General features: G+C 38.3%; 1 protein-coding gene and 1 long non-coding RNA gene across 10 annotated transcripts in view; one reads left to right on the forward strand and one right to left on the reverse strand.

Annotated features, from left to right (window-relative positions):
- The window catches only part of phldb1a (pleckstrin homology-like domain, family B, member 1a), a 61111-nt gene that overhangs the window by 11093 nt on the left and 22156 nt on the right, over window positions 1-27862 (forward strand). For 5 of the 8 annotated variants that reach the window (XM_051695959.1, XM_051695957.1, XM_051695961.1 and 2 more), the window contains exons 2-8: window positions 1875-1979; window positions 5144-5267; window positions 7055-7225; window positions 11271-11396; window positions 13315-14591; window positions 23626-23862; window positions 27396-27533. In XM_051695959.1, the coding sequence (XP_051551919.1) occupies window positions 1920-1979; window positions 5144-5267; window positions 7055-7225; window positions 11271-11396; window positions 13315-14591; window positions 23626-23862; window positions 27396-27533 (2133 nt within the window). In that variant the 5' untranslated portion in view covers window positions 1875-1919. Of the gene's footprint in view, window positions 1-1874; window positions 1980-5143; window positions 5268-7054; window positions 7226-8858; window positions 9316-11270; window positions 11397-13314; window positions 14592-23625; window positions 23863-27395; window positions 27534-27862 lie in introns of those variants that run through there. The other 3 variants (XM_051695960.1, XM_051695958.1, XM_051695963.1) reach the window with 2 other exon arrangements.
- Window positions 1430-27838, reverse strand: LOC127439702 (uncharacterized). 2 transcript variants are annotated; one of them, XR_007897010.1, is made up of 4 exons: window positions 27716-27838; window positions 27363-27500; window positions 23687-23820; window positions 1430-1617 (listed from the first exon to the last, which is right to left on the reverse strand). It is a non-coding gene; the product is annotated as an uncharacterized LOC127439702 (long non-coding RNA). The 2 variants fall into 2 exon arrangements; XR_007897009.1 differs by lacking the exon at window positions 1430-1617 and adding an exon at window positions 4342-4518.

Genomic DNA, 27862 nt, shown 5'->3' on the forward strand with positions numbered 1-27862 from the left:
AGAGAATCAGAATCAGAATGAGCTTTGTTGCCAAGTATGCTTACACATACAAGGAATTCTGTCTTGGTGACAGAAGCTTCCAGTGCACAAACAATACAACAATGAGAGAGAGAGAGAGAGAGAGAGAGAGAGAGAGAGATGGTATGACCAGCGACCATAGAAGGTAAATTGACAGAGGCTTTGTGTTCTTTCTTCTCTCTGTGTTAAACACTGGACCTGATTGTGAGCTATACAGCACTAGCCAGCTGCACTTGCAAATATGACATCAGGAATGAAGGGGAGAGAAATGGGATTGCAAGGGAATGGAGGAAAAGACGAAGTTTGGCTATGTACCAGCTGTTGAGTTAAAGCTATACATTACTAGGGCATCAATACATTTCCATCATCTCTGGTTAATCAATATGTATGCACAGTAACCAACCTGTCTTTGCTTGTTTGGAGAAGCAAAGTGTCTCATTTCAGTAGTTTCCCTGAATGGACATGCCGGTAGAGGGAACAGTTCTTTTTTTTATTAGTCTCACACAGCTTTGCCTCTCAAATCCCTTCACAACTCAGATGTCCTCTCAGACACTTCACATAGAGGCTTGTGGAGTCTAGAGATTGTGATGTGATACAGAGATTGAATTTTTTTGAACAACTGGAAGAACAAGGTATTCTGTACTGGCTCAGTCTATCACTCTTTGTAAATTTCAGTGCAAGTTCAGTGTGTTTTCCTTGTGAGGACCATTGGCTGGTCTCCACAATATGAATGATTTCAGGTTTTAGTACCCATGTAGGGATGTTTGTTCTCCACAGTGTAGACAGACCTGATCCACACAGACCCTGATGCTCAGTTTGTCTAGTGTCTGTTTCTATGTGATTTCCAGTGTGTTTTGTCAGAGACAATGGTATGAGTCAGAGATAGAGAGAGGGGGGATTTATAGGGATGTTTCAAAATGACTCATTTGTTGTGATGTGTGTACTGACCTAAGGTCCACTCTAGTTTGTTCATGGTAATATGCGTGTGCCTGTACCATAGGTAATCGCCTACATCTGTTCCCTCTGTGTGTGTGTGTGTGTGTGTGTGTGTATGTGTGTGTGTGATGAGTCACAATGACTCATGTGGTGTATTTCAACTAAGATGCAGACTCCAGTCTGTTCATGACAGTTGGTGAATCGCAGTATGCATGTGTTATATCACTGCATCACCGTATTTTGTCCAAAATAGGGATAACACCTGGGTTTGTACCCATTCAGTTGCATTGAATGGACCTACAGAGCTGAGATATTCTTCTAAAAATCTTTATTTGTGTTCCGCAGAAGATTTTTTTTTTTTTTAGAAATCATTATTTTATTTTTTATTTGGGTTACAAACCACCTGGCTCAAGGCAGAGTAACATGAAGGGAAGGCCACATGAGGATACAATTTAAACAAAAAATATGATTTATTTCAAAGTCAAAGTAACAAAATCTAAATATGTAAAAAGGAAATAAAAAACAAAGAACAAAAAAAGCAGAAAAAAAAATCAAGGTGCTGGTGAGGGGAGGCCAACACACTGGGGAGAAGGGCCTTTTTATTGGCTGCTCATTCCAGCTCTCACGCACTCCTAAACTCCACCCTGGAAGAGACAACGCCATCTGGTGGACAAAAAAATAGCATCACGCACAGGGTTGTAACAGTGAAAACTATTCCTTTAAGACGATCAAAGGCAAAAGCTTTAAGTGAAACTGCCAGATCCACTTATTCATTCTAATGATCTGTTTGTTTTATATATATAGAACAAACATGTATTGTAATTATGGATCATTACTTGAAACTCACACACTTTTTATGAGATGAACATTAAAGATAAATGGATATTTAAAATAATCTTTCTCTATCTCTCTATTTCCAGCAGAATCTTAATGAGTGTCATGAAGTGATTGATAACTCCATAGACATGGACAGGCTGAATCACAATGTTCCAGAACATGGCCGCCAGACTCATCAGGTGCTACAGGTGAGTGTCTGAGCTTTAAGAGTGAATCTAAATAATAATAATTCTGCAAATATATTTTGCATTAAGGACATGAAGACCAGATTTTTTTGCACCCCAGCACAATTCTCATAAACAATATGCATCTAAATTTAAACAGTGCTTAATGCACTTTTTTTAACCTCACTATAGTTAACTTACATTTGGCAGAGGCTTTTATCCAAAGTGATTTACAGTGCACTTGTTACAGGGACAATCCCCCAGAGCAATCTGGAGTTAAGTGCTTTGCTCAAGCACACATTGGTGGTGGCTGTGGAGATCAAACCGGCAATCTTCTGCTTACCAGTTCTATGCTTTAGCCCACTATGCCACCACCACTCTTTGTGAATTGTGATTCAACAAAACATTTGTAAACATAACTAAACACACTAAAGAAACATGAAAAATTGCACAGCGGAAGTGAGTTCACGTAACAGTTTGGGGAAGAAAAAAAATATCAGAGAACAATGGAAAGTGTGGAGCTGTCTCATAGCTGTCACAATATATTTGAGGAAGGACCCCAGATGCAGGATAGCAATGAAAGGTGTTTTATTGAAACGAAAAACCAACAAAATACAAACAAAACTCACTAGGGAGAAATAAAAGATAAGACAAAAATAGAACTGAAAACAAACAGACTAGGAAAACTAACAGGAAACAGGAAACAATAACTCTCACTATGGAGAAAAAACAAAACAAGACCGAAAGAAACTGAGAACGAACTGACTGGATAAGAAGACAGGATACAAACAACACGACCGGAACTGGAGACTGAACAAACACAACGAACTGATGGTAAAGACAAGACAAAGGAGAGAATATAAAAAAGAAGGGAAGCTTGAACACAGGTGATGCCAATAATCACAAGCAGCGCACATCAGTTTTGCCATGACAACGCTGACTGTGCTGCTGAGCAGCACCTTTGGGAAACATGAGGGAAAGAGGGAAAAAAAGCACATGGACAACCTGATAGAGAGGTGGAGGAAACTGTCATAATCCTGCAACATCACAAATTAAAACCAGACAAAAATGGCAGGATCATATAGCCCTAATATCAGGAGATGACAGCATACGATATGAGCTAAAACAAACTACTGTGACATTTAATCACTTCATACATTGTTATTTTTTTTTCTCCCCAATTTGGAATGCCCAATTCCTAATGCATTCTAAGTCCTCATGGTGGTGTGGTGACTTGCCTCAATCCAGGTGGTGGAGGACAAATCTCAGTTGTCTCCACATCTGAGACAGTCAATCCACACATCTTATCATGTGGCTTGTTGAGTGCGTTACCGCGGAGACCTAACGCATGTTGAGGCTCACGCTATTCTCCGTTGCATCCACGCACAACTCACCACGCGCCCCACTGAGAGTGAGAACCACATTATAGCGACCATGAGGAGGTTAACCCAACGTGACTCTACCCACTCTTGCAACTGGGCCAATTGGTTGCTTAGGAAGCCTGACTGGAGTCACTCAGCATGCCCTGGATTTGAACTTGTGACTCCAGGTGTGGTAGTCAGTGTCTTTACTTGCTGAGCTACCCAGGCCCCAACTTCATACATTGTTATTGGAAGCTGTGTTTCTAGACTGCAGTTTTGCTGTTCATTTTTAATTATTTTTAATTCCATTCAACTTCCATGAATATGAGAAAGAGCGTGTGTAAGGGTAGCCAGCTGGTAGGTAGTTGTGCAGTGTGTAAACCTCACTTTCCTGGCCTCAAGAGGTGCACTAATGACTGACGCTAGGGGCTTTAGCCTCCTGTTAGCGCACCTGTTTCCCATGCCGGAGATGCCAGTTTGAATCCCGTTCTGAGCGGGTCAAGCAGGACTGGTTATACGTGCATCAAAGCTTCCTGCAGGGTTGCATTTGCTTATGTCCTTAACACCAGGATCTGCCACTGCAACATAAATTGGCTGGCCTGATGATGTTGGAAGTTTTTCTCCCTTTAAATCTTTGAATATTTATTTTGTATATAAATTTGATTTCGAGTCGACTGGCCCATTGGGAAAAGTTCCTGTGCAAGCATAGTTTTGTATCCTAGATGATGAAAGTAGTCATGCGAAATTTCCAAACCCTTTATTACTCAACTGACAATCAGCCACTGGTTGCTCCCCCTTGACTTCAGTTTCCCAAAATCCTTTCTAGTGCATCATAGCCTGCGTGATTTGTAACATAATTTTAAGAATAAATAAATAAAACGAAGTAAAATATATTATTTTCCTTTTAAAAACATTAATGCCTCACAACTCTCAAAGAGAGAAGAAAGTGTGTGTAAAGGATCTTAGTTCGTGTGCAATGGAGGAGTCAGGAGACAACGAAGCAGATTCAAGGTCAGTCCTTTTATTCTTCTCCTTAAACACACAATCGATGGTTACCATCGATAACAAAGAAATATTTTTTAAATAAATGAAAGCACTCCAAATAGTTAACACTCTCTCGGTTCAGGGCTGTCGTGTTCTCTGGTCATGCTGTCCCCTCTCTGATGCTCTGGTGTGCCTTTTCAGGTCTCCCTCCGTCATCACTAAATGAGAGACTGGTGTTAGAGATAATTACGACACAGGTCCCTCTCCCGCAGACCAACACATGACCACGCCCCCCATGCCACAGTGTGATTTACCAAGAAAATAATCCTTGTGCTGTCCTTGAGAACCTCCAACTGTGACATGTTGAGAAAGAATATGTTCCTCTTTTGGTCATTTATCGGGGCTTGGTCACTTGTCTTTCATCTAACAACTAAATCCTGTTAGCCTCTTAGACTGCATGGTGGTACCTGATGGAGCTAAACCCATTTATCCCAGTTAGCCTTTTAGCCTGTCCCTGCAGAACTCAATGGCCCTAAATAAATTAGACTAATCCTGTTTTGGGAACCTTGAGCAGTGATCCAAAAGAGTACAGGTGGTAAAAGGATTGCTGTTGTGAAATAGGAGTCATTATTAAAACTGTGGCAAGTAAATTGTTTGATTTACGATTAAATTTGTTGGTCTTTGTTTATACTCTTGCTTCTGTGCTACAGTATCTGGAGCAGCAAGATCCAACAGAGAAAATTGACTGTTTTTCTAAAGCTTTTAATGGCTTCCTTCAACTCTTTGGACCCCACTTGCTGTTCATAGTAGGTTTACCATTGTATTCTCTTAATATGTATACAGAGCACACCACTGGACCTCATTGAAACAGGCAAGACTCTCAAAGTCCAGGCAGAACGACCCCATCTTGTCAGCTTGGGAAGTGGCCGTCTGAGTACAGCTATAACTCTACTGCCCTTGCCAGAGGGTGAGTTCTATCAGCTTACTATAAAGTAATTTAGTATAATACACACCCTTATAAAGTATCCTTACCAGATTCTACCTACTCTGTACCTGAGAATAGATCCAGACACAATTATTTGACTAAGGATGTGGTTTGTTGTGTAATTTGTGTTTAGTGGCAATGCTTATTTCAAATTCTCTGGCCCTAATTCTATGATCTCCCTGCAGAGGAGATGCCAATTGAGAAATTGGGAACTCCAAATTAAGATCAGTATCTCTCTGTGTGTGTGTGTTTGTGCTGTGATGGGTATAGGAAGTTCATGAGAGAGGACAAACCTCACTGTACTGTCCTCATAGCTTGGCTGTGCTTTATCTCATAAAGAATGACAAATAGAGGACTTCTCCTCCCCTGACACTGATGAAGAATGAGAGCAAGAATGAATCCAAGAGGAAGTGGATGTAGTGCACTATCCATTAGCGAAACATTTTATATGCTGTGAGGGACTGAATACACAAGATGTCCAGCACTCATGTTTAAAATTACTTGACGCATAATGTTTACATGGATTTTTCTTTTTATCATTATCAAGGTTTTAGGTTACATTTTTATGACTGTACAGTATAAGGGTATGTTTATATTTTAGATCCTGTAACTAGTCATTTTAATACGTTTTTTTTTTTTGTGCCATTTTTAAGCCCCTTTTTGTCTTCACTTGTTAATTTTAAAAGGTTCAGTGGTTTGACAAATACATTTTTAAAAGTGGGAATATTCCATAATTTCTCGAGTAATGATGCCATAAAAGTTGCATGCATAATAATTATAAAAAATAAGCAAAATTTTGTTTAAAATAGTTTTAGGTGGAGTATAGCATGTCACACCGTAGGACATTTCATGTCAACTACCCAAATACAGAAAGATAGTTGTAGTCTATCAATTGATGGATCTATTTTGTATTGATTGCTGTTGTAAAATAGACTCACCATTAACAAGTATTACTTCAATGCAATTAAAGGACACAGCAAATAAACAGATTTCCAAGATATGACCTTATTTCACAGATTGTTTCAGCTGTTTCTTGTAAAATGCATTCACACTGGGAGTGGCTTTAGAGCTGGAGACAGAATTATGGGGTTACGACCTGACTTTGACACAACCCCCTGTTGCTTTACTGAGTGTGCTTGAGTGAGAGCATGCACATTTGTCTAAGGGCATGTGTATGACTGACTGAAAAGCTTTTTTAATACAATGAATTGTGGTAATCTTCAATCTAAAGTGCAGCACAGACCCAACTCTGTAACTATTTTCTCACCACTGTCTCTGTCACGTCTATGCTCACAATAGACTTGGGTTATGGCTTTTTTACTCACATCTGCTTCTTAGATACTTTGAATGAAATAGCTCAGACAGGGCCGGCCACTGGAGGAGGGGAGTGTCTGTCATGTCTTTGAAATGAGCTTTGACAGAGAAAAGGACACAAACCTGCAGTAGTACCACAAGCATTTCATATGATTGTTCCAACGTTGTTTTCTTACACTAATTATTTAAAGTAGCTAATCACACTATTGTATGTCTTTTATGCTTGTTTGTTTGCCCAAGTTTGACCAAGAGCCTCATCTTACTGAAAATTAGTGGTAAAAAATCAGTTCTTCAGAATTGTTTCAGAACACTTTTTCCAAAACCCTTGTCCAATCAATGAAGTTTTACATGCATTTGCAGAAACTTTTGTAGAAATGATAGGAAATGTAGTTTTCAATGCATTGATTATTTCAATAGTCAGTGTCAATAAACTGAATCTACATGACATGTTGCAGGGAAGACGACACTTGGCCATGGGAACACAGATATTAACATTCAGGGTCCGGGTGTCACTGCTCAACACTGCTACATTGAAAATGTGGGGGGAGCCATCACCCTGTACCCCTGTGGAAATCAGTGCTCAATGGATGGCCTAAGCGTTACCAAGCCTGCTAGACTCACACAAGGTTAGCAATTGGTTATTTTTTGGGAAAAGTTTGCAGTTGATCTAGGTTTTTAAGTTAACTCTCAAACTAATTTCCTTGTTGTTCCAAATCTGTTAAATATAGGTTTCAAAATGTGAGCATGTGAAATGTAGAATATCCAATTCTCACTCTTTTGAGGAGAACTGCATCGTTATTTTTTTTTAAATTAAAAAAATTTATTTTTATTTTTATTAATTTGTTAAACAAAGGCACATATTTTTTTTTAGAATGGCTGATTGTTTGACTTCTCTTTGTCACTGAAGTTCATTTCTTTGGGATTTTTACTTTCTTTTTCAACTGGTTGCCTTAAACTCTGGTGACAGTTAATAAATAAATTCAGCCTTCCATCAAGACTTCCATCAAGAGACTTTGCAACCCGGTCTCATGAAAAGTCGATCATCATTTATGAGTTGGCTATTTCATATGGTGTCGCACGATGTTGTTCACATAAACTTGTACGACTTCATCACGTTCAAATTCCCAGATGTCTAATGTGGAAAAAAGTGCGAGTTCCGCGCACGAGGCGTTTAGGACATACTTATTAATATTATGCCCTTACCCAAACCCCTTATCTAAACTTAACCAATCAGTAGAGTGTGTAAACATGATACGAAGCTGTTGTGTGTGACAGAAGCAAGTAACTGTCACGCATTAGATGGAAACGATGTCCAGCGACGTCATTGGCTGTAGTGAAAGTTGTAGGAATTCAAACGAGTGCAGTCGCACGATATCATACAAATTAGGCAAATTTAGAAAGTCGTACGAATCCTGACGATTTCGCTGTGAGAGTGTGTTGGACTTAGTCATCAAGTGGATTATGTCTCCAACGGATAAATTTTCCAGCTATTATCAGACTGGAGTTTGCATGGTTCTAAACATAGAAGTCATATAGGTAAAAAAGAGAGAAGGCTTTGCTCGAATACCGGTCTCTATATCAAATATTTGCCATTTCTAGCGCAGGTAAGATGCCAAGATTTTTGCACTTTAATGAAAAAGTAACCTCTTGTGTAATCACTTTGTGTTTGCTTGATAAGGGTTTGTTTGAACTTGACCTGGCACTACACTTTTGAGCTATTCCAGGCTGTCTACTTTGGAATCACATCAGTCCGAATTTGTGTTATACATGGGACCAGGAAATTGTGCAAAGATAATGAAGAGGGTTTGTTTGAATGATCTCGTTGAAGAACTTGACCTCGCCCTGCTCTGTTACGCTATTTCAGGCAGTCTAGTTTGGAAACACATTGAACCATATACGTTCTATACACTGGACTGGGGAATTGTAATGATACAGAAATTGCAAATTTGGTTATTTTAGATTCTAAAATAGCATTTTATCTTATTATTAGCTGTTATTTATAAACAAATGTGTTTTAAGTTTACATATTACAAGGCTTGAATGGGAGGTCCTATGTGTGTCTGGTGAAAAAGTAATGCATTTTTAAGCATATATTTCTGACGTTAAGCTAAGAGTAATTGATTTCCTACCAGCTCAAGTAATAAGCAGCAATAGTGATATTATTGTCCCAGTTGGGCTGATTTGCAGCCCGCCCCCTGCTCACAATCTGTGCATGACAATACCATGAGACAGCCCGCGTGAGGACAGCTGTACAGCGTGCCGGTGCCACCCATGCGACTTCAAAATACGTTTGTGTTTATGAGGCTGGAGGTTTCTACAGTCCTGAACAGACTTCATGCTTGTAACGTGTGTATTTCTTTGAGCATCCCCGAAGTAGGCTACACTACTGGCTAGAGTTTTGACACAGGAGGTTACTTTTCTACCGTTAATTCCTTAAATGCCGGACACTTAACTGCTTCTTTTCGTCTTCTTTTTTCTTTTGGATGGTGATGTGATGACAGTCGGGCAGGTGACAGCTGCGCTGTTTTGTGTTTTAGCAGAAGTCACGGAGTGGACGCGCGCGCGCACTTTACATCACAAAAGCTGCGGACAGGGACACGCGCAGCGCTTCTACTCTACACAACACGTATGTTACTACAAGAACACACTCGTCGCCGTTTCTCAGTGGTTCTTCTAATCGATTGGATATAACTATGAGTTTTGTTTTCTAAATCTGGTAGGTGAAATTGCTTTTTCTTCCATATTTTGCGCTTTATCCAGTCGCCTTGTAGGCAGGAAAAAGTCGTTACCTTGTAGTTATTGATTAACCATTGAATGCTGTATAAAGTTTACTCATCACTTTAATGTGTTAAATTATGGGCCTTATCAGAGATATTAAATATATATAGAACTAGGTATTTATTGGCTCAAGCTGCTATAGTTATTTGAAAATAGCTTATCTTATAAACTGTAACCCTCTAATGCAAATGTTTGTACATTGTGATCGTGGTATCGGTTGTCAGTTAGTTAATAATTCTTTATTATTATCCGACATTTATGTTTTAAAACACTTTTTAGCATCTCCTTCAAAACACATTACTTACTGAGCATTTTCTTTAATTTGACAATGCTGTGTGAGCTAAAACAGCTATGTAGTATATTTCCTCGGCTACATCTTTTGTGTTTCATCCTGAATTGCTTTAAAACCCTTTCTGACCTCATCATGCCCAGCCTGACCCCTCTGATGCTCTTTGTGCCATATGCCCTGGTGATTGTTCATTCTTTCATTGTGTAAATAGAGGTGATAGTCAGTAGTCACTGATTTGACCTGATGCACATTTAACAAAAGTCTACAAAATTAATATTTTGTCTTATTGAATTGACACATCACTTTCCTATGAAGAGGGCAATCTACCTTGCATTTATGTGAAAAGTCCACCCAGAAGTCTCTGAGATGTCTGTTAGATCTTTTCATCTAGAAAGTATCACATTTCATTTAACATCTATACTAAACATCTTGAAAGATCTGATTTACAAACATTCTAAATCATAAACGTCTCAAAGACATCTGCTGAATGTCTTATTGACATCCAAGAGGAAACGTCTTTTAGACCTACTGCAGATGAGCAAAAAATCATAAAAAAACAAAATGTCTTCTAGATTTACTGTGCACACACACATCAAATAGATGTCTGGGTGAAGTGCTATCAGGGTAAGGACCACAGAATGAAATTCATTTTTGACATGCTCACAACAAGGGAAGCTATTTCATTTCGATATTAATTTCAGAAACAATGACAGATTGACATAAGCACAGAGATGACCCAGGCATCAGAGTGTGGGTATACATTTTTTTTTTGTGGACTATTGAATAACTGTATGCATTAAATAGAGGTCAATGTAAGTGTTGCCAGTCATATCCTGTCCCCCACTTTACTGTACCGTAAGTCCGCAATGAGTCATACTGATCTTATATTCTGTCCGTGCTTTCTGTGCCAGTGTTCATTATGAAATGGAAGTCTGAATCATAATTCACTGGCATTTTGACAGACTCTGCATCGATCCCTCTGTCCCATTTATCACTGCACTTCCGTAAGGCCAGAGGACAAAGTGCTGTGAACATGTAGGAGATATCTGTGTATGTGTGTATTTTTGTGTTTCTATATCAAATCAGTTCAATCTCTTTCTTCGAACTCAGTGTTATGGCAAGACAGATTCAGGCTAGACAATATATCCCCAGAATACTGTGCGTGTAACTTACACTGATTGCTCTTTGTTTGGCTTTGTTTTGTTTCATCCACACCACTGTGTTATTTCATTTAGATGCTCTATATAGATTACCTTGATAGAATAATGTTAAGCCATATTTATGAAGCTGCAATTACCTCTTTATACAGAACTTAGAAGCATAAATTCTCTTTAAGTAAGGACAATGTTTAGTTCGGTTAATTCTGTCATATTACTCTTTTTTTGTTTTTACTTGAACGATACCAGTTGATTTAAATGTTAACACATGAAGCAAGATTTTGTAGGCTAAGTTACCTGACAAAACATTTCTTACAGTGAACCTTAATTTTTCCTGGCTTATTTACCAGCATCTCCACTATAGAAGGTTATGTGTGTTCAATCTCAATCTCAAATGTTTTTTTTTTGTTTGTTTTTTTTTGTGCTTACACATGCCTCTTTTCACAGGGTGTATGCTGTGTTTTGGTCAGTCGTCCTTTTTCCGCTTTAACCACCCAGAGGAGGCTCTCAGGATGAAAAGTTTGATGCCAGGTGGAAACCCTGGACTTACCAGTGCTTACAGGAATCACACAGGTATACATGCATTAACAAAATCATGCTGGACTGTTCCTTTAAAGAATCAGCCAATTGCTCTGTACTCTATATATAGGAAATTTGAAGGCATTCAGAAAAAAAGAGCGAGCTACATTTGTAAGTACTGACACATTTCGCCAATTTAATTACTAAATGTTATAGGAAAAGGGGTACAGAGAAGCATTGTACACTAGATAATTATAATAAGTTTCAGACACTGCTCAGTTGACACAAATCTGCCAAAAATAACTCAGCCTAATCCCACCTCTTTGTCCGTTAATACCCATTTTATTGGAGAAAACTCCTGCTGTATCTTTGCCCATTTAAACACTGCACTCACTCATTCAGCATTGCTGTCCTATCAGATGATAATCTCGAAACCAGGAAGTGAGATCCTAGGAGGAGAAATAGCTTCTTTGAAAAGAATGGGAATTTGAATGGCCGCAGGCACTTTATAAACTGCTGGAAAGTCCCTGCTTTGTGACCTTGGCTTTGACCCTGTTTGGTTTAAATTCCTTGTGCACCACATCGGACATTTGAAGGAGTGTGACACCATGAGGACACTGAAAATCACATTGTTGTGGGGCCAGTGAGGGTGTAAACTGCAAGGTGCAGAGGACTAGTCAGAGTTCTGTTGCATCATTGTTTAAGTGACTGACCCTATTCATGGTGGTATTTAATTATAAGTTCAAAAACAGCTTTAAACAGTGTATACTTTGGTTTAATGTAAGGTGCTGGTCTGCACTTTTAAATTTCCTGTAATAGCACATAATTTAGTCTTTTCCTTTCAGAAAAGCTACTGTGTCTTTTGGTAAATATTAAGCTACTGGACATTTAATGATGGCTGGATGGTTCTTTATTCAGGTTTCACATCAAACTTTATTTATGTAGAATTGTATACTTTTTCAACAAGAGGGAGGAATGGGATTTGTGTGCAAGACAGACTCAAATTTAGGTCTCCCACATGAGCACCTTGGCTAAAGGTATCTTGAGCATGTGTGTCTAACTGATAGGCCATACCTCCAACATTTATGATTCTAGCTTCCAAAGTTATACTAATAAGAAATTATTGTAATTTCACTTTTCAGAAATCGATTGTGGATGATAAAATAATATTTTTTTTTAATTGGTTTTAACCGAGGAATGAAGAGACCTAATTGGGAGAGATAGGGAGGTAATGGGATAGGGATGTGACGCAGACTCTATTCTAATCTGCATCCCCGTGAGCTAACAGGTCTTTAGCCTATGCACATGCTCTACCCACTGCGCCATGGCACTGACTAAAATAACGTGTTTATTGTGGTGTTAGTGCATTGGTGGTTCTGGCTACAGAGAGTGCACTATATTCAATGCGTTCAGCTGGTCTAGAGTCTGCAGAATGAGTCATGTCATAATTCAGGCTCTATTCTTCTCTGTCCGCCCTGACCTTTGTACCGAGGGTGGGATGCCTGCCATCCACAGTCTGTGGGCTAAGCGCCACACCCAGTCCCAGTTTGAGTGTAGAAATGGTGGGGGAGGTGTTTGTTTGCATGCATTATGCCCAGCCCTATCCTGCATGGGTGTACAACACATGTGGTATGAGTGAAATAAGGTCCAGTCGGTTTTAAATATAGAATTTTCAAATCCTCATCTGATTACATTGCAGTGAGAGACCAAATGAAATTACATGTCTCAATTTATTATTTAACAATGGAAGAAAGGAACATGGATGTAAAACCCTTCCTTAAATACACTTTTCAGAGATTGGGGAGTGTTTTGTTTCTTGTTGTAAAAATGTTGTGAGTAAGAGTATTAGGTATGTGTGTGCTTATTTGTTTTCATATTTGTATGTGTATATACTGTATCTGTTTCTGTGACATGGTGTCATATAATTTTGACATTAAAGATAATTAAAATTGATGCTTTGTATTTTCCACAGAAGCCCATGGCCAGCTCAATGGAAACCATGTTCCTTTGCATGAGCGAACTCATGGCACTCTTGTCCGCTCTATTGAGAAAGACCTCCATGATATTATGAACTCTTTGTCTATGGAAGAAGCCCAGGCTTCTTCTTCTGAGCACCATAAACAAATACGCCTCCCCATTTCACAATCTTCCATGCTCAACGGGGGTGGCCACAGTCTTGTCTCTCCTCCAACCAGTCCTGGTGCTATGTCTGTAAGCTCCAGCTATGAAAATAGCAGTCCTCCTTTCTCTTCCCTTTCCACCCCATCTGTGGTTAGCAGTCCAGGGGCTTGTTTGGACTCCGCTAATACTCGTTACACAAACTACAACCATGCTGTCCAGGCCCCAGTGCCACAACCACGCACTTTTGCATCCAAGGCCAGCAGCTCTAATGGGGGACTAAAGGAACAAGAAAGTCCCAGAATTCAGAGGAAAGCCTTGTCTGAAACCCCCCCAAGCCCCACTACAAACTGTAAATACCGAAACCAGACTGCTCTGATCAGAGGTGGAGCTGAGAGTCCAAACCTTGCCCATGGTTCCTCTTGTGGCTCTGTCTCAAATGCATCTGGAGATTTGGGCAGACAGACCAGTGCCAGACTCACCCTAAAGTCTGTCACAATCTCTTCCTCACCAGCCTCTTCAAGCCCAAGATCCAGTGTTGGCTCCTCTGTCCAAGAAACTTCTTCCAGTCTTCAGTCCAACCAGTCCCACTCATGCCCACTCTTCCATCCAGAGAGCCCCAAATCCACCCGCCGTAGCATTGAGCCATCCAGCATGCATGATCTTCCTCCTCTCAGCCCCTTGGCAGCACGCAGAGGTGTCCTAGGAGTGCCTGTTCTCCCTGGAGCTCTACCTAGCGTTCCCCTGACCCCTCGTAGCCAAACAGGTCGGAGCGTGCCAGAGAGTCCTCGTCTCCAACGGCGAATCACAACAGAGGAAGAAGTAGGAAATAGCAGGCTGCGAGCCAGAAGTCCATCTCCTGTATCAGGACTTTTGAAGGACCAGCCAGGTGGACCTGGAGGTAGGCAGAGGGCTGGTCTCACCCCTGCTCTTAGCTCTCAGACTGGGATGTCTCCTCTCACCAGTCCCCGGAACCAAAGAAAGAACCCAAGAGAGCCACGACAGGTCCAGCCACGCACACAGGAACGCAAGAACAGCATATCAGAGATCAGCGAAAAAGAGGAAGACTTACTGGAGTACCATCGCTGGCAAAGAGAGGAAAGGATGCGTGAGCAGGAGATGGAGAGGCTGGTATGTCAGTGCATGAGTGTATGTATATCAGTCACATGTTTGGACACACCTATTCATGCTTTATTACTACTATTTTCCACATTTTAGAATCTAAGCTATCATACCAAGTCATCGTACCTATGAAATTATGCAATGACCTAGAATACAAACCTTATATTTTTTAATCCTCAAAGTAGACACCCTTTGCCTAGTTTACATCTTAACAAACTTCACGAGGTGCCATCTGCGACAGTGTTTCTTGCATCACTGTTAAACAGTGGCACTCTGCCGCTATTGAATCTCCAGCTCCACAGCAAAAAATATACAGTAGGATATATTTGAGCCAAATTCTGAGTTTGTAGTCTGGATTGAATGTTGAGATAAAAAAAACCCAAAAACAAATGTGTACCACAAAATAATGCCATCCTGTTGTGTTCGTTGGTTGCACTCAAAATCAAACATACAGATTGACTAGTGTAGTCCGATTCATGAACAAATGACTCTTATGAGCCGGTTAGTTTAATTGCTCCAAACTACTCTGGTGAATCCTTCACTGAATTAACTCACTAAATCATTTAGAGCAGTTACTGAATTAACATCTGGCTCACTAAACCGCAAGTCTATACTTTCAGTAATGTCCATCTGATTGTAGGTTACTTAAAATCAGGGGTTAAATTGTGACTTTTAAGGTGGAGGAATCCTACCACCACCATATTAATTTGCATATTAATTTGTGAACTAACTGGAACAGAAGTAGGCAGTGGAGCGAGTTAAAACAGTGCGCTCAAGGCGAATATAGCAGACCAGGTTCAGACACAGACTAGATGGAAGCATAATGCATAAAGTGTTTTTAATGAGCACTTCACTAAATGAGGATGGAATAAAAGAAAAAAAAAAAACTGGAGCCTGCCTGCAGAAAATAGAATGAAGTGACAAACACACTGCCAATATATATATATATATAAAACATACAGTATATACTATATGTCAGACCATTCTGCTCCAATTTGACTTCTGCTTAAATGTTTTTGAAACTTAAATCAGTCATTACATTTGTTGTTCTTATGAGGTGTAGTAAAAGACACACATTTGCAATCATTTTTTTGTTTTGTTTTTTTGGAAGAAGTGATATATGATATTTTAATTAAAATAGAAAAGAATTATAAAAGCAGAATTTTATAGGAAACACTGCTCTGGGGTGCTTTATAAACATTATTCAAGGAATTTCCAAATGCTGGGCACTTGTTGGTTTTTCCTTCACTGTCTGGTCCAACACATCCATTTCAATTGTATTTGTATAAAGGTTAAGTTTCATCAAATAAAAAATAAATAAATAATATATACACTGGTGGCCAAAAGTGTTTTTTGTGCTTACACATGCCTCTTTTCACAGGGTGTATGCTGTGTTTTTGTCAGTCGTCCAAATGTTCAGATTTTGCTCTTATGGAAAGAAATTGGTACTTTTATTCACCAAAGTGGCATTCAACTGATCACAATGTATAACCAGGACATTAATAACGTGAAAAATTACTATTACAATTTGAGAAAAAGTTCTCATCAAAAAAATCCTCCATGTGCAGCAATGACAGCTTTGCAGATCCTTGGCATTCTAGCTGTCAGTTTGTCCAGATACTCAGGTGACATTTCACCCCACGCTTCGTGCAGCTCTTGCCATAGATTTGGCTGTCTTGTCGGGCACTTCTCATGCACCTTACAGTCTAGCTGATCCCACAAAAACTCAATGGGGTTAAGATCCATAACACTCTTTTCCAGTTATGTGTTGCCCAATGTCTGTGTTTCTTTGCACACTCTAACCTTTTCTTTTTGTTTTTCTGTTTCAAAAGTGGCTTTTTCTTTGCAATTCTTCCCATAAGGCCTGCACCCCTGAGCCTTCTCTTTACAGTTGTACATGAAACTGGTGTTGAGCGGGTAGAATTCAATGAAGCTGTCAGCTGAGGACATGTGAGGCGTCTATTTCTCAAACTACAGACTCTGATGTACTTATCCTCTTGTTTAGTTGTATATCTAGCCTTCTACATCTCTTTCTGTCCTTGTTAGAGCCAGTTGTCCTTTGTCTTTGAAGACTGTAGTGTACACCTTTGTATGAAATCATCAGTTTTTTTGCAGTTTCAAGCATTGTTTAGCCTTCATTCCTCAAAACAATGATTGATTGACGAGTTTCTAGAGAAAGCCATTTCTTTTTTGCCATTTTTGACCTAATATTGACCTTAAGCCATGCCAGTCTATTGCATACTGTGGCAACTCAAACACAAAGACAATGTTAAGCTTCATTAATCTAACCAAATAGCTTTCAGCTGTTTGATATAATGGCAAGTGATTTTCTAGTACCAAATTAGCATTTAGCATGATTACTCAAGGATAAGGTGTTGGAGTGATGGCTGCTGGAAATGGGGCCTGTCTAGATTTGATCAAAAATGACTTTTTTCAAATAGTGATGGTGCTGTTTTTAACATCAGTAATGTCCTGACTATACTTTGTGATCAGTTGAATGCCACTTTGGTGAATTAAAGTACCAATTTCATTCCAAAACAGCAAAATGTGTACATTATTCCAAACTTTTGGCTGCCAATGAGTGTGTGTGTGTGTGTGTGTGTGTGTGTGTATATATATATATATATATATATATATATATATATATATATATATATATATATATATATATATATATATATATATGCACATATGCATACTAATTTCAAACATTTAATTATAAGCCTTTAAATAAAAAAGGGTTTAAGGTCATGACAAACATATATTCTGTCATTCAAATGCTTCCAAACTTTTTACTGGCTCTGTATGTTTGTGTGTATGTACAATTGTGTGAGTGTTTTTAATGGGCAGAATTTTGTCCGAAAGTGCCCAAGATGTCATGGGTGAAGTTTTCCTTCACTTTACATTTTTTTATTAAAACTGTTGGTTCTTGTACTGTGAGAGTGATACAATTGTTTTTTTTTTTTCTTCTAAATGGTTAAAGTTATAGAGAATCTAATTATGGCTGTAGAGAATTGAGGAGACAGGCTTTGCATTTGAGCTGTCATTGGCTTTTGGAGTGGAGTTAGATTTCAGTCCTGGAGGTTGAGCTTTTGGGGTTTATATGGTGAGAGCTTTCTGGTAAAGACATAGAGCAGTCAGGAATAACACACAGATGTAAATTCCTGAGGCCTTCTTAAAAGCTTGTGTAGAACTTGTGGCTGCCCAAAGACTATATTTACCCAACACAATCTCAGTGCTTTGAGCTGCCCTCCTCCTCATAAACACACACACACACACGCACACTAGGGCTGAAACGATTAGTCGACGTTATCGACAACGTCGACAATAAAAAATTGTCGACAAAATTTTCGTTGTCGAATAGTCGTTTGATTTTAACGTAACATAAGATCATATGAAACTCTAATGATTCCACACAAGTCCAGATGCACTCTATACATTCCAAACAGCTTCAGGTGATGTAGATCGCAAATTATGAGGGAATTATAATGCAAAAATACAAAATAAGTAAATACAGAAGCACTCTTGTTGTGGAATAAGCAGAGCCGGAGCTGATGCTCAGCTTAAGCTAAACTTGCGTGTCGAGCGTCTTTAAAGGAAACACCCCGGCGTTATATCTTTAATGCAGTTCTATTTAATGCGTTATAGCTTTATTAAAGTTAAAATAATAAGGAAACTGGCATTTCTCTGTGCGGTCAGCACGTCTTCTATGAGTTGCGCGAAGTGTCCCGATCTAAGGGGGAGAGATTGAAACTGCACCCGGCTGATGCGCACTCTGTCGCGGGGATGCTCATCCCTCGAGTGCGCGCTCTTAATGCAGCTGGATTATAACGTGATGGCAACTTATTGAATCATAATATATGTCACTGTGCATTTCTTATCGTGAAGAAAATTGGCAATATGCAGCTTTATTAATAAGAGAGAGTTTGTTTTTTTGTGAGTTAAAGATGGATTGAAGTGAACAAAAAGGTGAGAGAGGGTAGTCTTTGCCCCATTATACACTGCAAAAAAAATAATTTTTTGATTTGTTTTTGTTTTGGCTTGTAAATATCTGTATAGCAGCCAATATAAATATCTAAAACAACGTACATTTAATTAGCAGCTATACTGAAGAAGATTGTTTTAATTTTTTTTTTTTATCTGAGAATGTTGAATATAATATTAAAAATAAAAATATTTTAAAATATCTAAAAATCCTTTAAAAAAAAAGAAGCATTCAACTGAGAAACAGCATATAAGTTATTTAGACTTGTCTTTAGAGAATAGATCTTGAATATAAGTGTATTTTGTCTTTACTGCACTCGCAGAAGTATAACCAAGTGAAAAAATACACTTATATACAAAATACACTTATATTTAAGATACATTCTCTTAAAGCAAGTCTAAATACCTTATATGTTACTTCTCAAGTAAATGTATCTTGTTTTAAGGATTTTTAGACAATTTAAATGGAAAAAAAGACAAATACACTTGATAACAATAGGATTTTTTTGTAGTGAAATTTTTACTGAATTAAACATAAGTATTTTTTCCCTTTAATTCAGTGAATGTTATTTAGTGGTATTTTTAAAAGATGATTTTGTCCTCTTTATTGTTAGCAAGCACGTTTAATACAACCTTTTAAGTCGGGGCACAAGCTGAATAGTCGGTTTATAGCTAATGATTAATCGTTGCAATAATCGTTAGATTAGTTGATTATCAAAATAATCGTTAATTGCAGCCCTAACACACACACACGCACACGTGCATGTTGGTGCGGCTATCCTTATGAGGACTCTCCACAGACATAATGATTTTTTATATGTACGAACTATAGATACTACACCCTAACCCTACCCCTAAACCTAACCCTCATAAAAGCTTTCTGCATTTTTACATTTTCAAAAAAACCATCATTTAGTATGTTTTTTTTTAAGCGATTTGAAATATGGGGACACTAGAAATGTTCTTATAAACCACATTTATAGCATAATACCCTTGTAATTACCAGTTTATAACCTAAAAAAATGTCCTCATAAACCACCCAAAGCGGCCCACACACACACACACACACACACACACACACACACACACACACACTGTCCTCCTTTTTCAGTGAAACACTTGTCTCCACAGTACCCCCTAAATTTACTGTACCCAGACATCATCTCTCTTTTATTCAAACAATTACAAACCTCAGTCACTCCCTTCAGTGCCTCTCAAATTCCCACACGGAATTGCTATTCATCATCTGTGTTACTCATCTTATTTATTCCTGAAATTATATCCATCTTCTGTGCTTCAAACCAACTGATTAATGGCATTTATATGATGAAGTACTGCTGCATTTCACAGAGAAATATAACACACACAAAAGCCTAATTATATACTGTACAGTAGGGCAGCTGTCACAGAGGAGACACATTCCTGTTATTCCCTTGAGAAAAGCTATTTTAGGATACTAGTATGAGACAGAACTGAAAATTAATACAGGACAGGAAGTCATTTTCCATTATACAAGTCTCTGATCAGCTTTTCGAGACAATGGCAGGGGCATTGTTGTGTTATGAACACGCTTTCACTCTGTTTGGGTTAAACTTTGTCCTGTGGTCTCTGGTCTGTCTGGCACTGTTGTCATGGTTACAGCACAGCTCTGTCCAATAGTGTGCCAACTGGCAAGGTGGTGCTTGTTTAGGCAGTCGCAGCTTTGTCCAAAAGCCGTCGAACATTCTCTAATGCAGCTCTCAGTTTCGTATTACCTTTTAAAAAAACCTTTGCCACATACAAGATACCCAACATTACTGCTGACCTGTATTTAGCAGTTATCTAATCTTCTTATTACCATAAAATACACAGACACTGATTGCTAGCTTCAGAAATGGCATTTCAGAGGTGAGACCTCACAGTGGGTGAGTGTAAGTCAAGCGTACACAGATTCTGGGATTAAAGAGGGGGCAGGAGTGATATTCATAGAGGATGGAGGAAGCAATTTTGCTTCTGGTTTTTGACAGCAAAAACATTTGGAGGATAATATATAAATACAAAAGCAACTAGGGATGAGGAATTACAAACGAGAGAAAAAAAGCAGGAAAAAACATTTTAAATGTAATCTTTTCTCATAGTACAGACAAGAGATAAAATGGCTCATGGGGAAATGTCATATATACTCTCAAATCCCCTCACGTGTTGCCTATGTGTTTCTGTGTTTACTCAGTTCTAGGCCATGGCCCAATTGGCTTGAAACTGTGATTCCCAGCGCCCCCCCCCCCCCCCCCCCCCCCCCACACACACAGTAGCATTACTGAGATCCGCCCACCTTTTATCACTTGCTTATTACAAACAAATACACACTCACACATATTCAATCTCTCAATCAATCACAGCGGTATCCTTTAAAACAGTGGTTCTTAAGTGGTTTTGCTTCAGGATCCAGATTTTACATCAAGCAACAAGTGGTGGCCCAACTCCAAATCCAAATTGTTTATAGTAAAAAAGTAATCAAAAATGTTTTGAATCAAACATCAGAATCTAATTCCATGAACTTTGCAATATGCAAAATTCTAAACATGACATAGACTGAATAGGAAATTTGTACAATTTTGTAAATGCATAAACACAATCAGAGGTGTGCTTTACCAGCCTAAAACATTAGACTTCAGGCTAAATAGTTTCATTGTTTTGTACCATATTACCAAATGACAGATACATTTGCTCCAAAACACCATGACGTTTGATTGGACACACAGCCTTTAATGTAATCAATAAAAAACATTGGAAGCATTCTCTCTGCCCTTTTAAAAGTTGACATTTTATCAACCAATGTATTTTGCTGCTATAATTTTATGTTTTGTTGCATTTAGCATTGTTTTTTCAGCACAGACCAGTGACCCATTTTTGCATCACAACCCTCTAGTTAAGAACCACTGCTTTTAACCACACGCAAACACATTCCCTTTGTCTTCAAAGTTCAGTGCCTCAATTTCTCTCTCTCTCTTTTATGAGGTAGCTAAGTAGCAAAGTTTTAGAGGTCGTTTTACCTTTTGTTCCTGTCTGTGTTGCTGCGAAAAGTCAATGAAAATGCAGACAGAAGCTTTTCATACTAAGAACCACATGAGGGCGACATGGCACCAAATTCTGAATGAAGGAACTTCAAATTTGTCTTTGTTTACCCAAACAGATTTAATCAGAGTAAATGAAAGCTTTTCTTTTTCTATCTTTTTTCCCCCACAGATTGTTAGTTGCTTTAATAACTGTATGTTCTAAATATAGTAAATATAATTCAAAAAAATGTTTTTTTAATTTTTAAAATTTTTTTTTAACACAGATAAAGCTGAGAAACCGATCAAATTATCCTTCTCTCTCTGTGGAACACTGTTTACATCATACACACACAACAGGCAGACTTTGTGCATGTTTATGAAAAGCTGAGAGACAGAGAGAGTAATAAATAGAGATTCTTTTTTAAATCTGCCATTCATTTGAGCTGTGTTTCACAATCCTACAGAATAATTTGGCAGGAGTCTAATAGAATTATCTGAATGTACCCACAAAATTCATGAACAAAGACAGAAACTTTATATTTAATAAACTGGTTTAAACCCATTTTCTCAGGCCTTGTGCCCAAACACAGGACAGCAGTTCCAAAATGTGAGTTTTGCACAAAAAGGTTTAATAGCATGTGTTTTGTGTTGGTCTGTGTCTGTCGAGGCATCTTCAGTATGCATACCAGCTATGCTGACACTCTTTGTTGGAAAAGAATGCTGTTGCTATGTTACCCGTTGCGTTGATTTGTTCCAGTGCTCTGTCTGGACGTTTTTGACAGTTCAGACCTCGTTAAAAAAGAAAGAGCAAATGTTTCGAGAGGTTCCATTGGCTGTTTTTGTGATATAATGGCTCAGCGATAAAGACTTTATAGCACTGTACACCTAATGCACTAAATTCGTTCTTTTACATTTAACAAATTCTGTAATCATGTCTTAAAGCAACGTGTTGTCCTGCTGGAAAATCCAGCTTAAGCTGGTAGCTGTGTTTTGGAACATGTTAGCTGGTACAAGCTGGTACAAGCTGGTCCAAGCTGGTCATAAGCTGGTCCAAGCTGGTCATGAACAGGTCCAAGTTGGTCATGAGCTGGTCAAAGCTGGTCCTTAGCTGGTCGACCAGCTACCATGTTCCAAAAACCACCTTGACCAGCTTGAGCTGGTATGACAAGCTGGTAGCTGGTCTAAGCTGGTCTCCCATCTTGGACCAGCTAATGACCAGCTAAAGAGCAGCTTGGACCAGCTCATGACCAGCTTGGACCAGCTACAAGCTGGATTTTCCAAAGCATTCTATATTATGTTTATTATATTTGTGTAAATAATTTCTTAATTCATCTCTTGAATTTGATTAGCTGAAATGGAAGGCTGTACATTCTCTGTGCAGTTGTGATAGTACTGTCCCCTGCCATGCTATTTTAGTAATGCCACTGGTGTCATCTAGCCAAGCTGAGCTGGATATTGTCTATGTAAAATATAATGAGCCCCAGTACCTAGAGCATTAGTTAGTTGGACTACTAGAGCTATGAGAGGAGACCGGGATTCTGGCAGCCTGTAAGTACACACACACACACACACACACACACACCAAGTGTTAGTGGAGTGATGGCAGCAGCTGAGAATCAAGGCAAGTGAGAGGTTGCTTGAGTGTGGTCAGAGGTTTGGGGGTGATTGACAGTAACTGGGTTGCATTCAGAGTAGAAAAGTTGTCATAAAGTGTATGTTTATGAGATGTTTGGGATTTTGTAATTCATACTAAGTTGTTTAATGTGCTAGGCGCTGAATGAATCCAGTCAGTGACCTTATAGGAGTACGCTGTGTACATGATGTCTTCGATATGTCCAGTTGGTGTCAAGTTGCAGTTAGCTTAGAACATGGTTCTCCTCAAAGAGTGAAAGAGTGTGTGTATGTCTGTGTATGTTAACTACATGTTTATACATCTTTAGGCCTTTGTGTGAGCTTAGGCTTGTGCAAAGTTTAAAGCAGCATGCATGGCAAAACCCTTCACTTGTATATGTGTTTGTTTCTAGGAGAGGCAGAGGCTTGAGACCATCCTGAATTTGTGTGCAGAGTATAATAAGAGTGACCCACCAGTTGGCGTGGACACAGGGAGGGCGGGGCAGTTTCCAGGTATGGAGGAGGTCTCTGATCGGCGACCCGGCCCTGACCCTGTGAGTCTGGCAGTCCAGAACTCTCATAGACAGAGAGAGAGTGAGGAGGAAAACCTGAAAGAGGAGTGTAGCAGCACTGAGAGCCAGCACCAGGAGGTACAACACACACATACCTACATATGCACACAAACTATCAGAGATACTCCCACTTTTAGACTAACAGACTGAATACACACATACAGAGAAAGAGAGAGTGACAGATATAGAACCAAAAAACTGCTTTAAAGGAATATTCTTGGTTCAGTACAAGTTAAGCTCAATCGACAGCATTTGTGGAATAATGTTGATTACCACAAAAATGTATCTCAACTCGTACCTCCTTTTCTTAAAAAAAAAAAAAAAAGCACAAATCTGGGTTACAGTGAGGCAGTTACAATGGAAGTGAATGGGGCCAATCTGAAAACATCACTGTTTCAAAAGTATAGCCACAAGACATAAACAATATGTGTTAACATGATTTTAGTGTGATAAAATCGCCTACTAACTTTTTCTGTGTAAAGTTATGTCCAATTTTACAACATCGTTGCAAAGACGACATAATGCCGTAACCCTAAAATGACAATTTAAACAACTTTACAGCTCAAATAATACACAAGTTTTATCAGAAGAATTCATGCAAGTGCTTTTATAACATTATAAGCTTCGCATTTCTGTGTATAAACCGTCCAAAAACTGGCCCCATTCACTTCTATTGTAAGGGTAATTGTAAGCTTCTTCTCTCCCCCTCTCTTAAATGAAAAAATTAAATAAAAAATAGTTTTCATTTATTTAGGTCATTATAGAATATCAGGTAGACATCATTTGTTCCAACCCAAATTTATTTTCCATTCTCTGAGTGGCTCCATCACACATATTATTATGATGATGATCATTATTATTATTATTATTATTTATATATTTTTGGTAATGCTGATTTTTTTTTCCCCCTATTGTTTTTAAAGTGAGCTAATGATTTGTATTTTTTTTATTTTTTTTTATCCCTAAACCTACTCAGAAAACATTGGCTGTTTCTCAATGTGTTCTTACATTCTTGTGGACTTGGTCGACAAGATTGATTGAAATGATTGAAACAACCTGACTATATTTGGTTTCACCATCTAAAACAATAAGCATCAAATTAAGTAGAGATTGAACCTTAAGGTAACAATTGCAACTTTTTCATAGTGATTAATTGCACTAGGTGTAAATAGCACCTGTCACACAGCATGGCTATTTGCACACAAATAGTCTGGTGGAAACACTGAAATTAAAGACAAACTGCGCCCCATTTGTCATTTCAATGGCGTAGTCTGTAAAGATGCTATAGATATGTTTTTCTCGTATGAACGACCTGGATTCGATTCCCCCTTTTGTCCCACTTTTTCCCATCCTGTTTCCTATATCCACTCTTTATATTTCCTGTAATACTACTTATAATAATAAATAAAAATTAATATAAAGGTTGATTTCCTTGCAGTGATTTGGTCACTGTTAAGCTCGGGGAGTTGAGAGAAAGGTTTAATCCAGGTAAAATTAACCATGGTTTTACTATAGTAATACAGTAGTAACCATGTTTTTGGTGGAAGCCATAGTTTTAATACAATTAACCATGGTATTACTACAGTAATATGGTGTTAATATAGTAACCATGTTTTAATTTTGTGGTTATTATGATTTTACTAAAAAAATACCATGGTGATACTATGGTTACAGTAGTAAAAACATGGTTATTTCTGTAAGGGAGAGTTAGGTTTAGGGGTAGGGGTTGGTGTAGTGTGTCTGCGGGACTCTAAATAAACACAATAATAACTTTGCAGTGATGTGTATGTTAGTATTTAATTAACGGTGCAAATAGTATTTGATATTTGATATAATATTTGATATTTGATAGCATCTAACACTGAGGATGCTTTTGGTTTCTATTTAAATAGCATCTGCCTACCTTTTTTATTTACAGTGAAACTTTTATTTTTTTGTTGCATTTTTACATTTTCATAAAGACATTATGTATTATATTTATTAGGAGGTTTTGCTCTTGAGGACTGTTGGCTGATCTCCTCAATGTAGGTGATTTCAGCTTTACTGTCTTTGTGGGGACATTTGGTCTCCACAGTGAAGGCAAAACCTAAGCCCCCAACACACGTTTACACAGCTCTCTGAATGGGGGCATACCATATACTTCTGTTGTTTTAAATGAAGCTAATTATAAATGCTACAGACTAAACCAAACCCAGCCACTAAAAGATTTTTTTTTTTTTTTTTTGCATTTTTTGAGTGATTTACAATTTTTTTTATTTTCTTTATAATTCTGTTTACCAATTGAAGACATCTTCATAAGGCCCCAAAGGGAGGGAGATTTCCCTCACTATTAAGGGCAATTTTGTCCCCAAACTATAGCCAGGATTGGGAGGGTTATTTCTGAAATGTATTCCACTACAGATTACAGAATACATGCTGTAAAATGTCATTTGTAAGGTATACCATTAGATTACTCAAGGTCAGTAACGTATTCTAAATACTTTGGATTACTTCTTCAGCACTGGTAGATTTTTTTCACTTGTTTTGACTATAATAACTCCAGTACAGTATGACAATATACACATGTTAAAAATACATTCTCTGAAAAACCTAAATATCTTATGCAGTGTTGTTTCTAAAACAAGATAAATCTAATTGATCTTGTTTTAAGGATTTTTAGATATTTTTACAGGAAAACAATGGAAAAATTATTATCAAAAATAAAATGTTTGCCCTAATATCAAAGGTCTGACTAGAAAAAAAGAAATGATAAGTTAACATGAATTTTCTTGATAAAAAAATATGATCGTGCCTGGTAACATGTGCATGTAAAATGGCTAGAAATAGCATTTTTTGGCTACCACCCCTGGAGTTCGCTAGTTTGAATCCCTGGGCGTGCTGAGTGACTCCAGCCAGGTCTCCTAAGCAACCAAATTGGCCCGGTTGCTAGGGAGGGTAGAGTCACATGGGTTAACCTCCTCATGGTCGCTATAATGTGGTTAGTTCTCAGTGGGGCGCGTGGTGAGTTGAGCGTGGATGCCACAGTGGATGGCATGAAGCCTCCACATGTGCTATGTCTCTGTGGCAATGCGCTCAAGAAGCCACGTGATAGTAAATAGAAAAAAGAAATAGTATTTTAGCTTAGCGTAAAGTTGACAATTTACACAAGGTTTATTTCTATTTCTTCTGCTCCAAACTTACTTCAAACTTACTTCTCTGTCTTCTCGTATGAATGTAACACATAAGAAAGTGTTTCACCGCTGTTCAAATGCACTTTGGATCACAACATTTATATGTATAAATTTTTTCCATCTGAAAGCACTAAATATTAAATGAAACAAATGACAATAAAATGCAACAAACACTTAAGTAATCAAAATACTTTTTGAATGTAACTGTATTCTAATTACCAATTATTTAAATTGTAACTGTAGTGGAATGCAGTTACTTAAATTTTGTATTTTAAATACGTAATCCCGTTGCATGTATTCATTACTCCCCAACCCTGACTATAGCTCAGTACATACACACACATACACAATTTGTAGTAATAATCAAGTAATTGACAAATAAAATGTTTGTCTCTCTGGATTTTTTACTTCATCTTTCTTTCTTCTTTTGCTCTTTGTCAGCATGAAGATTCATCAGTACTGGGGCAGCAGGAGAGAGTGTATCTGGAGGAAGAGCGGCTCAGGGTTCTGGCTCGAGTGGATGAGCTGAAGACACGTGTCACTGAGCTGGAACAACAGATACAGGAGTCCAGGCAAGAGGTTAGACTGAGTCTTAAACCTAGGCCATATCTGCAGACCATAACAATACAATGTGGTTGTGATATCTGCAAAGTACACATTCTATCATAACTTGGTTTAAATACAGCACCACACCAATGAGAGCAAGAGATGAATATATTAACATCCTCTGTGAAGTCTGTCTCAACATTACAGTCACTAACCTTATTCTTCCGCACCCATGAATCACCATCTGTCATGCATAGATACATCTTTTTTGTTGCATATTAAATCGATGTGAATAAAGGATTTTTCCTGATCAGCAGAGCTGAGCTATTTATGTTAACAGAAGCATATGGAGGTGAACAGAA

The sequence above is a fragment of the Myxocyprinus asiaticus genome, chromosome 4 (assembly GCF_019703515.2).
Source record: "Myxocyprinus asiaticus isolate MX2 ecotype Aquarium Trade chromosome 4, UBuf_Myxa_2, whole genome shotgun sequence".
In the NCBI taxonomy this organism is placed as follows: Eukaryota; Metazoa; Chordata; class Actinopteri; order Cypriniformes; family Catostomidae; genus Myxocyprinus; species Myxocyprinus asiaticus.